This window comes from Trachurus japonicus, chromosome 8, assembly GCF_045865225.1.
Source record: "Trachurus japonicus isolate A0001 chromosome 8, Traja_1.0".
Taxonomy (NCBI): Eukaryota; Metazoa; Chordata; class Actinopteri; order Carangiformes; family Carangidae; genus Trachurus; species Trachurus japonicus.
Window position 1 is genome coordinate 20,711,477 of NC_140914.1, and position 12,288 is coordinate 20,723,764.

A 12,288-nucleotide genomic window follows, 5' to 3' on the forward strand; every position below is an offset into this window, starting at 1 on the left:
GACGTTTTGTTTGTTTTGTTCAGTTTTTTTTGTTTTGTTTTTACCTATTTTCGTATCCAAAGCTTTGTGTGCTTGGCTCTTGTTGCTCGGTGCTTCCTGCTGCTTCCCTGTTAAACGTTCAGTTGATTTCTGGCAATAATTCAGATCATTCACATTAATAAAGAAACAAGCAGGTTGAGCATCAGATTAACACTAAACCATGTTTTCTGAATATACTGTATATGCACTAGTGGACTTGGATAATTTCCCTCAAATTACTTGTTATATCCTAAGGTTTTTATTAGCATAAGAAAAATAATAAGCGGAACCAACTATTTATTGAGTGTTTATTTATTTATCACTAAGCCTTTGTTAAACTCATTAATCTGCTTGTTAACATCAGGGTTTCAATAATAGTCCATCATTGATATTCATGTTGAATTATTAAATCTGTCGGTTGTTTACAAAAATGTCACAAAACCCCTTGACGCCAATGGCACAAACTTTGGGAAATGCATTTTGCTTGTGGGAGACTGGATTGATTGATCAGTAGATGTTGTGTATTAGGATTTATATTATGTGTGACAACGACTAACGGAGATTGACTGATGTTTCAGGGATGGGCAAGGAGGTGGAGAACCTGCTGACTGAGAATAAACATCTCCTAGAGACCAAGTAAGAGCTCCAGAAGTGTGTGTTTGCGTGCGTGTGTGTTTCAGCATCAGTCTTTGTCCTTTCTTCCTCTGTACAGCATGTTCTCAGACCGAAGGAGTGTGCGGTTTCGATGTCTTATACCTTCCCCCTCTCTTGACAGAAATGCTCTCAACATTGTGAAAAATGACCTTATTGCCAAAGTGGACGAGCTGTCGGGGGAACAGGAGGTGCTCAGGGAGGAGCTGGAGGCAGTGAGACAGTCCAAGAACAAGGTGGACGCCAAAGTCAAGGAGCTGGAAGAAGAACTCAAGAGGTGAAAACAGTAAATTAAACTAAATGACATGAGGGAGTTTGGAGGAAAACAGTCTGTTTCTGTTCAATACCACCCAGTAGTCAGATAAACAGTTTTTTACCCCTGAACCTGAAGGCATCGTCTCCTGACCTGTAACCTGAGTGACATCACATCCTAAACAATACGACAGACACAGTAACGTGATCGTCTCTCTCTCTCTGTAGTGACGTGTGACAGTGTGAGAACCAGAGGGCAAATGTTGTCGATGTTTCCACTTTATTCCTCCTCTGATTTCATGTATTGATCATTTAGTTCTGACACAATGTGACTGAAACATTCAGTGACCAGAGTCCTGCTGCAGAGTCCTAAAGGAGATTCTCTTTACTTTCTATACTTCCTCTTCTTCCACTCATCTCTGGTGATACTGTAGATCTGCTGTTCACCAGTTCAGTTTCTTTCAGCCATGTTTTTTTGTGTGTGTTTATTAGATCTTAACAACATATTTTATTCATTTTCCACTGCAGCAGCTTATTTGTGTTTCCTGAGGAGGTTGTCTACAGATTTCATTTTACCCACTTATCTGGTTCAACACCAGCTGACATTTAGTGCTGAACTGGACAATGATAAAACACACACTTCCAGAAGCACAACATCATTATGACAATAGGTAATAAATCCTGTAAAGTCACTTGGTGGCTACAGAGAGAAGCAGGTTAAAGTCTGAGACTCTGAATGGCAGTAGATTTACTGATGAAACCAGACAAATGGAGGAGACACTGCACACTTGGTTCTGTGGTGCACTGACTTAAAGAAGCTGACCTACATACATAAGCTATAAGGGTTGTGCAGTATGCTATTTTTAATATTATTTTATACAATTTATGGATTGTGGGGGTTGTGCAATACATATTATGCTGGGGGGTTGGGGGTCATGTGTCAGCAGGTGTGCATATATAAGTGTGAATGTATGTATTTTTGATGTTTACTGTGGAGCTGCAGTCAGACAGACAAAACAAATCAAAAACAAATTTCCCCATGGGGACAATAAAAGTATATTGGATTGGACCTGGTCATGATGGGCAGGAACAGGGCAAAAAAATAAGGGAGACAATACAATAGTGACTGACGAAATGTTTAATGAAACACAGACATACAAGTAGTTTCAGCTCTTTCATCTTAAAAGGGCTAAGTAAAATTAATTTGTTACATTTTCAAACTTTTGATAAAAGACTTCAAGTGCAGAACTGATAATCAGCACTGAGGACGTTAAACAAAAACAACACTTGTGAGCTCTGAATAGCGTCCTGTGTTTTTCTGACAATGAGTAAAGATCTGTGACAGATTGACATGTAAATAAAAGTGCACCTGGATTATTACATTAGGTGTGTATTCAAAAGAAAAACAACCCTTTTGACATCCCACGGCCCCTCGTCGTGTCCTGTTGTGTTATGACAGATGATGTCAGATTCAGTCCTCAGTAGCTGTAAGATGAAAATGTTTCCCAGTCTCAGACTCGTCCTCCTCTGACTCCGTCCTCGTTACTGTTTGTGTTGCAGGTTACGAGCTGAGGCTCTCTTTGCATCTCGGGACTCCAAGGATGAAGGAGGCGACGACGTGAGTAAAAAATGGAAATACTCTCCACCTTTGTTTACAGATTCACAGTGAACCTCGTCCTGCTGCTGCAGCCCTGGCCTCATTTTTAACCTCTTCCATTCACTCTTGTCTTCGCAGTTTTCATCGCCCATGCAGGACGGCGACATGACGATGACGCAGCGGCGGCGATTCACTCGGGTGGAGATGGCGCGAGTGTTGATGGAGAGGAACCAGTACAAAGAGAGACTGATGGAGCTGCAGGAGGCCGTGCGGTGGACAGAGATGATCAGGTAGGAAAGAAAAGGATGGAGATTTAGAATAGTGTTTTGTTTTTGTAGACACAGTGACAACATTCATGTACTGAATCCTCTGTCTCCTGTCAGGGCGTCCCGAGAGAGTCCTCAAATCCAGGAGAAGAAGAAGTCCACCATCTGGCAGTTGTAAGACTCTAAGACTCTTAATGAACCTATTTACAATCAGAAATACTGCAAACAAACGATCAGGTCAGATGAAACTCAATCTTTCTGTCTCTCCCCTTCAGCTTCGCTCGTCTCTTCAGCTCGTCGTCCAGCCCTCCGCCCGTCAAGCGCTCGTACCACAGCGTCAACATCCACTACAAGTCTCCGTCGCCGGCCGGTTTCTCTCAGCGACGCAGCCACACCATGTGTCAGATCTCCACCTCCAACCGCACGCTGGAGTTCTTCCCCGAAGAGTGAGCGGCGACCAGCGACACGTCTACTAAACTAAAAGCTTACACCTCACACTAAAAAAAAAAAAAATCAAAGCTCCCAGCTGATCTGCTTCTCACATCACCTGGCTGCTTGTTGGCGCGTGGCAGCTCCTGAGAGCAGAAAACTTCCAGCAGCTTCTCAGCACACAGATACTATGTGACTGGTTGTCAGTGGCCTCATGTTTCATCCAGACCAGTCTCTTCATGCACAAAATGAAGAATTTATTCATTTTTCAATTATGATATGCAAGCTTATCAGTAGGCTGTAAGCTTGAAACATTATTTCACTGCACTTTGAAATGTTACATTTTAAAATTAAGATGAAAGGTACACACTTGTGTTACCTTTACCTACAGCAACAGCACAAACCGATGCTTTGTTTCCTCTTTCTTGTAGAATTGCTAAACGCACTAAAATCTCCTTGTTGCAGCCGTAGTGTGACAAAAACAGTCGCTTGGCTTGAGCTTGAATTAATCTCAGTTCAACCACTGCTGCTGTTGCTTTATTTTCCTCCTGTCGTCTCCTCTCTCTTCTCTTTCTGCTGTTTTGCTGCTGGCTGGCCAGGCTGCTAACGCTTCGCTCTCTCTCTCTCTCTTCTCTCTCTCCTCTCTCTCCTCCCTCTCTCCTGTCGCTTCCAGACTGGCCAGTAACGGTGTTGCGTCTCTCCTCAGTGACTCTGCTCTGTTGGCCCGCCGGGAGCAGCGGCGGGAGCAGTACCGGCAGGTCCGAGAGCACATGCGCCGCGACGACGGCATCATGCAGGCCTGTGGCTGGAGCGTGCCGCCTCGCTTCAAACAGGTACAGGCAAATAAGGTCAGAAACTTTTTTTGTTTTGTTATTTTACACATACAGCCCTTAACTCATGCAGAGAATCACCTACCTAAATACAGTTTGACTGCGTTACTGACAGTCGGGGAGGGGAAATAACCAGAGACACTTTTCTAATCTGTGGTAAGAAATCAACATCCAATCCAATATACACTACCAGTCAAAAGTTTGGACACACCTTCTCATTCACTGGTCTTTCTTCATTTTTATTATTTTCTACATTGTAGATTCATACTGCAGACATCAAAACTATGAAGGACACATATGGAATCGTGTAGTAATCACAAAAGTGTTATTTAAAACAAAAATCTTATCTGTGACCTGACCTGAACCAAACTGAGATGGTTTTGGATGAGTTGGACTGCAGAGTGAAGGTAAAACAGCCAACAGGAGCTCAGCACCTCTGGGAACTAGAAGACTGTTGGAAAACCGTCCCAGGTGACGACCTCATGAAGCTGATGACAGAATCAAAAGTGTGGCTACTTCGAAAAATCTAATATATAAAATACTTCTGCTTTGTTTAACAGTTTTTGTTTACTACATAATACCACTGTGTATGTGTTCCTTCATCTTCAGTTTGAATCTACAAAGTAGGAAGTAATGAAAATAAGCAAAAAACATTGAATGAGAAGGTGTGTATAAAAGTTTGACTGGTGGTGTACTCTTGACAAATAGAGATTAAAATCTGTAAATGTTTACAAAGACTGCACAAACACATCTGACTATAGATGTAAATATTAAAACTCTGAAGTTCAGCATTAAGATCTCCCACACTGTGGCGTTGAAGTTGCACATACGCTTTCGTTTGAGTCACTGACTTCTCACAGGTTTGTAACGTGTAAAGTACGGACAAATTATTTCTGGGCGTCAGAATCTCACTGGATCATGTTTGAGCCCTTAAAATCCCTGCTCAGGGTAAATTCCTACATGTGAAAGTGGATTGAACATTATCTTAATTAGCCTATCATCATATGTGAGCAATTTGAACTGACCTCTGTGACCTTTGTGAGATTGTGCTCTGCTGTTCATGTTGTGAGAAGACAGAGAAGATTTTTTTTATTATTATTTCTAAACACTTTCCCAGGTTCATTATTAGATGACTGGTTGATGTGCCAGCTGACGGGGACACTGAGTGAACTGAATGAAGTAAAGTTTGTTCTGACTGTAGCTGCTGCTCCATTTCTACACTTATCTCTAGTGACCAGGATAAAGACAACTATTACACCATTTTCACTGAGTTTCACCATAACAATAACAACACTTTTCATTCCTTGAATGCTATACGGCAGGAATAGGTTACTTATTGAATAACAATCATGCAGTACACAACACATAGCATGTATAAGAAAAGCAGTGGCTGTTTGAAAGAGGGTAAATCCATTAAAAAATCTTTGGTATTATTCATATTATTGGTATTTTCCAGTATAGTAACTGATGGTTTATAGTAGGCTATAGCTAAAATGTGCTAAACATCTTATATGGTCCTATTAAACTATAAGGAGGCTGTATACAGTGGACAGTTGTTAAGTGACACAGTGAAATGGTGTAGCTTGATGATGATGATAAAGAAGAACAAAATGAACAACAGAGCAGAGTAACCTACAGTATATGATGCTTTGTCTGTGTAATAATTGGATGAATTTGGTGGTTTTGCTCTTTTTTTGGTGTGTTTTCAATGGAAGGAAAAATACCACCAGACTCAGTAAAACCAGTATAAACACTTCGTATCAAGCATAAACATGACTTATTGGCACTGAGGTGCAGATGAAGGGGCTGAGCCGTGCAGCTCAGAGGTCAGAGTGTGTTGGTAGGCAGGTGGCTCTAACTCTGGTCTCCCACAGACTGGTGGTCAGACGGACAGCGCTCAGGACAGCCCGCTGAAGAGACAACAGGCAAGTGAGACCGACAGAGTGCCAGCATGTGCCTTTACGGTTCCTCTCCATTTTAACCTCCTCCTAAAACCCCTAACCCCCAGACAGCAGCAGATAGTCAATACCCACAAATACGCCTAGACAGACGCAACATAGAATACACATCCAACAATAATGACAACATGTCCCGCTCTTTGAAATCTGAGCTACCAGCTGCTCCACATGAGGACGTTGAACTGAAATACAAGATAGTTTGTCACAAATCAAACCCTGAACATGCATGAAAATTAGTGGGGGGGTAATTTGAGGCATGGTTAGTGTCAGCATCCATGTGTTTCACACACACCCACCCACATAAAAACATACACACCCTATAAAAACATAATAATGCAACATATAAAAACCTAATGAGAGCCTCTCTCCAACTAACTCCTGTCTCTGTGGAGTCGACTTACTTCAGCTGGTTTTTCTCTCTCACAATGTTTTTTCAGCCTTTTAACCTGTGACCTCTGTCTGTCTCAACCTGCCCTGCACACATTGACATCGTCTACACTCACAACTCAGTCCTGCTTTGACCTGAGTGTTGTTCTCAAAGGAAAAATCCACTCTGAAACACTGTGTGCTGCTCTCAGCTCGCCGACCACCAGACGGCTCCAAACCAAACAGACTGTGAAGTGACTTTGGTAACCCTTTAATTCACAGGCCGCTAATTACGTGATAATGTCAAGAAATATCCAAGAAATAACAATTAATTGTGTCATAATGTCTTGAAATAGCCTAGAAATAACGGTCAATTTCATCGTAATGTCAAGAAATATAGCCATGGAATAACGATTGATTACGTAGAAATAGCCCAGAAATATCAGTCCATTGCAAGGACTTGGTGGAGAAAAATTCTTGCCTTTCCCAAAAAATTCAAAGAAAAGCATGTGTAATTACTGTGTAATGACATTACTATGACATTGAGCATTATTTCTAGGCTATTTCTTGACATTACTATGCAATTAATTGTTACTTCTTGACATTATCACGTAATTAGCGGCTTGTAAATTAAAAGGTTACCGTGACTTTGCATTTATCTGGACAGTTGTTTGGGTGATTTCTTATTTCTAGTGACAACATAACATTACATCAGGATATTTACAATGCAGCCATGAAAACAAAGAAAATATCATGTTTTGGTGCCTCATTCTCTCATGTCGACATGACACCATTTCCTACTCTCCACCCTCATGTATTATGTATGAGTTCTCTGTGGATGGTCCAGTGGCCTCATGGGAAAATACAGGAAACTGAAAAGTTAAAATGAGCGAGAACAACATCACAGATCAGTGACATAAGTGGAGTTTTCCTTTTATTGCCTGCAGTGTGTATGTGCTGTACATTCATACAGTACATACACAAACACCGAATGTTCTTTGTTTTCATCAGTGCCCAGTAACATTGGATGTTCTGCGGGAACCAGACGATAACTCATGACTTTACACGTCTCCTCCTGACCTCTTGTTGTCTGTACTTTTTAGACCACCACCACTAATGAAAAAGAGGACAACCGCATGAAGAATGTTCCCGTCCCGGTGTACTGTCGCCCTCTGGTGGAGAAGGACCCCAACAGGAAGGTGAGGTCTTAAAGAGGAACTATGCAAGATTTGCACCTTAATTAAACAGCTCTGGAGTAATTGTAAAAGTTAAGTGACTTGTTACGGGGAGAATGGAGGCTCTCTGCCTTCCACTTGTCATCTCTTGGCAGAAAACCAACCTTGCGAGATCAGTGCCCCTGACTGGGTGTCCCAGATCTCGTCTTGCGAGAAACATGGACTGCTTTATGGTGCTACAATACAATCACGCCCAGTAATCTGTAATCTTTTGTTAACATTACCGACCTCAGTGGACATCATACCTAAAATATGTACTCCGAGAAATAAAAACAGGAAGAAGAAAAAAACGACTAGACTTGCATAGTTCCCCTTTAAGGAGAGAATACACACAATACTGACAGTGTTTATTTATTTAATGTGCACAGAGGCTCTAAAGGATTAAGGTTGATCAAACAGCACCAGAGGGGCAGGTGGCCAAGCCAGAGCCAAGGAGACAGCAGGGCAGCTTCTTATTCATTTTTGCCTCTGTCTTTGTTTGCATGTTGTTGTAGTTGTGGTGTGCAGCAGGAGTGGACCTGACAGGATGGAGGGCCAACTGCCAGGACTCACTCCCGGCCAAAGCCCCGTCAGGCGGCAGCGACCCGCTGCAGGCTGAGGAGGACGGAGCTGAGAAGAAGAACAGCCACACCTCCCCCGAGAAGAGGAAGGTAACCTGACCGTCACCGCTTCCAAGCGACTGGCGCAGCTTCAGATTCTAACCCCTATTTCCATTAACTGTCATTGTGTCTTAATCAACTGTCCCAGTCAAAGGAGCTGCAGGAAACAGACACCATGAGCAGTCGAGTGTGGATCCTCACCAGCACACACTCCGCCAGCAAGGTGGTGATCATCGATGCCAACCAGCCAGGCTCACTGGTCGACCAGTTCAACGTCTGCAACGCCCACGTGCTCTGCATCTCCAGTGTGCCAGGTGAGAGGGGGGGGGGCAACTTCACTCCAATCCAGTCCACTATATTCATATAGCACATTTTCAAAACATAAAAATTTACCAAAGTGCTGCCAGGCAGCGTCCAGGTAACCGAAAGTAGGAAATGTAAATGAAAACAATATATTTATCAAAAATTGAGCCATTAAAGGGATAGTTCACCCTAGAATGATATTTCGCTCATTATCTACTCACCCTCATGTGGACTAAGGGCTGGAAGAAGTTTGAGAGTCCTCCGTCCCTTCTCTGAGTTACAGGTGATTCGCAGTAACCGCACTGACGCCGGCGCAAATCACGCGAGATTTGGACGGACCAGGAAGAGGAGCTTTGAGAAGCTTCTGCTACAAACAAGCTTAAAATATAGACTTATTTAATTTTTTTCGGGACAATTACGCAATTTGGGGCTTCAGCACAAGACGGACATTACATACGAGCAGCATGGAGGTATTTGGATGTTTTTTTGTGTGTGTTTTTTTACGAAGAGCTCTGGTGTCCCTTTACAACCGTTATATGGACATGCACTGCTACACCAAGACCCCCTGTAACTCAGAGAAGGGACGGAGGACTCTGAAACTTCTTCCAGCCCTTAGTCCACATGAGGGTGAGTAGATAATGAGCGAAATATCATTCTAGGGTGAACTATCCCTTTAACAAGTGTGGGTAATGTAGATTCATCCACATTAATATGAGACTCTTTTATAACCAAAAGCAAACTACTTGGTGTCTCTTTAAAACATATTTATAAATAAAAATAATAAAAAATAAGCAAGATCTATAAAAAGGCAGACAGATTAAAGATACAATAAAATGAGAATGAAAAGACATACGAGAACAGGGGTCACACAGAGTTAAAAGCCAAAGAATAAAAATAAGTTTTAAGACGCGATTTAAAAGTAGGTTGGGTCAGGGACATTTTTATTTCTAGTGGTAATTCATTCCACAGTTTAGGAGCCACCACAGAAAATGCTTGATCACCTCATGTTTTTAGTCTTCTTTTGGGGACAAGGAAGCTGATGCGATGACCTCAGGGATCATGAGGGAGTGCAGATATTCAAAAGGTCAGAAATGTATTGAGGAGCTGCTCCGTTTAATGCTTTAAAATTAATTCTAAAATGGACATGGAGCCAGTGGCGCGAGGCAAGGTTTGGGGCGATATTGGTCATGTTTCCTAGTGCCTGTTAAGAGATGAGCAGCAGCATTTTGGACCAACTGTAAGCGGCCTTGAATTTCCATGTTTGGTGACGGGTGATGGTTTTTGTTGTGTTCGTGTTCAGCTGCCAGCGAGAGCGACTATCCAGCTGGAGAGATCGTGTTGGACCCGGGCGACGGGAGCGCAGGGGGAGGCGAGGACACCGGCGGCGTGGAGGGCATGCTGGCTGGTATCACTCTGGTCGGCTGTGCCACCAACTGCAGCGTCGCCCGTAGCAACTGCTCTTCGCGCACCGACACCCCCATCATGGACAAAGGACAAGGTGAGCAGCAGCACGCCGTGAACACTTTGCCATTATCGCAGAGAAGCGAAACAGGGGTCGATCTTCCAGGTTTGTTCCTTAACTCCGTGTTGTTGTGCCGCAGCCCCCACCGCTCCCCCCATGCACGCCAAGATTCACCCTGCACAGTCGGCGGAGGAGGCCACCGAAGCCACCGAGGTGTCCGAGTCCGCAGCCAGCCACACAGAGATGGGGTCTGGACCTTCAGGACCGTTCACGGAGCACATCTTCACCGACCCCCAGCCTCGTCACACAGACGCCTCCGACAGGTGACGGATCAAAGTCCACGTGAAGACCGTCCTCAGGAATGACGAGACACGGAGACACAGTTTGTGTCCAAGTCCTCCACTTGGAAACCAAACCAAAGTGTTTGTTTGTCTGTCTGTCCTCACAGGAGCACGGGTCAGTCCAAAGAGGAAACGTCTCAGCCTCCAGAGTCAGAGGACGGAGGTGAAGAAGCTAAAAACTACACAAGCGTGGCCCCCACCATGTGGCTCGGGGCCCAGAACGGCTGGTGAGTCTCTCAGCCACAGCCACTCACAGTTTCAAGTTATTACACAGTGTAACCACATTAAACTGCATTTTTATAATTACATCTCCGGGTTGAATTCCGGGTGGTTCATCTGCATTTAAAGGGACAGGCACTGAAACCAGCTGTTCTGAACAGGGCTGTTTTGAGTGGATGAAAAGAGCTGTGATGTTTGATCCTTGGGGTATTTTGACTGAAGCATGTCACAGATATGTACTTATGACACCTGGGAACTATTTTAATTTGTGGGAAAGGGGCATAATATGTCTCCTTTAATTGTCTTCATTTGTGTTGTTTTTCATGTAAGGTGACCTTGAGAGCCTTCAAAGGCGCCTATAAATAAAATTGATTGTTATTATTATATAACACACTGCACATCAATGTCATGCCCTGCCTGAGAACTGCACAGACAGTAACTCTGTTCTCCCTCTCAGGCTCTACGTCCACTCTGCTGTTGGAAACTGGAAGAAGTGTCTCCACTCCATCAAACTCAAAGACTCAGTGCTCAGTCTGGTGTAAGTGCTGCCAGTGCTTACATGATGTCTAATCACAGGGCCGGTTGCTTGTGTAGTTTAGGATCAGAAATGCATTTCATGGATCTCTGTTTCGCCTACAGTCTTTGTTCTCCCTCTGATTGCAGGCACGTGAAAGGTCGTGTGCTGGTCGCCCTCGCTGACGGGACCCTCGCCATCTTCCATAGATCAGAGGGTATTTGGCATTTTCACTGTTTATTTCCATGTTGGTGCCACAGTATAGTATACAGACTGAAAGAAGCAGCTTCAATCATTAGCCTAACCAGCATTCATTCACCATCCATGTAAAATAGAGTCTTAGTTTTTTTTTACAAGTTTCTGTCACAACTTCATTGATCAGCAGGACACCAAGCGCTCAGTTTGTTTTGTGTAGACATGAATGTGTCTGTGTGTTGTTGTTTTTTTCATTCCACTATTTAGGCTGTATTCACACAGTTTACAGTTGTTATTTATTTATTTATTTATGTCCAACAGTTACATTTTTGCATACAAACTGCACACCTTGCCGCTGTCCACCCCCATACACCCCCCACCTGTGCAATACTTTCTTATGCTACCAACACTGTGTATATAACTTTATTGTATTCTCATAAATAACTGTATATATTCCTGAAACATTTTGGTTCATAACTATATGTTTGTCTTACATTGTTTTTATATCTCTATATTTGCACATTTGTTCTACTTTTTTTAATCTTGTATGTTACAAATGCTGCTGTAACAACCAAATTTCCCATGTGTGGGATTAATAAACAGTCTTATGTCTTATGCGTTGTGTGCTTGTGTCAACAGACGGCCAGTGGGATCTGTCCAACTATCACCTAATGGACCTCGGTCGACCTCATCACTCCATTCGCTGCATGGCTGTGGTCCACGACAAGGTGTGGTGCGGCTACAAGAACAAGATCCACGTCATCCAGCCCAAGAGCATGCAGATCGAGGTGAGCAAATCAACTCTTTCCTTTTGGTTTTCCGGGCGCAGCAGTTTGATGCGATTCTGTCTCTCGCTGTAGAAGTCCTTCGACGCCCACCCCCGCAGGGAGAGCCAGGTGCGGCAGCTGGCGTGGATCGGCGACGGAGTGTGGGTGTCGATCCGGCTCGACTCAACCCTTCGTCTCTATCACGCTCACACACACCAGCACCTCCAGGATGTGGACATTGAGCCGTACGTCAGCAAGATGCTGGGTGAGAATCCAACTGTCCTCA

General features: G+C 43.6%; 1 protein-coding gene across 1 annotated transcript in view; it reads left to right on the forward strand.

The window, feature by feature from the left end:
- Positions 1-12,288, forward strand: part of mapk8ip3 (mitogen-activated protein kinase 8 interacting protein 3) — a 30,798-nt gene that overhangs the window by 14,044 nt on the left and 4,466 nt on the right. The window contains exons 12-29 of the mRNA XM_085784591.1: positions 597-654; positions 794-946; positions 2,482-2,539; positions 2,657-2,808; positions 2,902-2,958; positions 3,060-3,230; positions 3,887-4,046; positions 5,918-5,968; positions 7,477-7,566; positions 8,097-8,252; positions 8,350-8,515; positions 9,805-10,002; positions 10,106-10,289; positions 10,415-10,534; positions 10,984-11,064; positions 11,190-11,257; positions 11,875-12,023; positions 12,096-12,267. Coding sequence (XP_085640717.1) covers positions 597-654; positions 794-946; positions 2,482-2,539; positions 2,657-2,808; positions 2,902-2,958; positions 3,060-3,230; positions 3,887-4,046; positions 5,918-5,968; positions 7,477-7,566; positions 8,097-8,252; positions 8,350-8,515; positions 9,805-10,002; positions 10,106-10,289; positions 10,415-10,534; positions 10,984-11,064; positions 11,190-11,257; positions 11,875-12,023; positions 12,096-12,267 — 2,244 coding nt within the window. The remainder of the gene's footprint in view (positions 1-596; positions 655-793; positions 947-2,481; positions 2,540-2,656; positions 2,809-2,901; positions 2,959-3,059; positions 3,231-3,886; positions 4,047-5,917; positions 5,969-7,476; positions 7,567-8,096; positions 8,253-8,349; positions 8,516-9,804; positions 10,003-10,105; positions 10,290-10,414; positions 10,535-10,983; positions 11,065-11,189; positions 11,258-11,874; positions 12,024-12,095; positions 12,268-12,288) is intronic.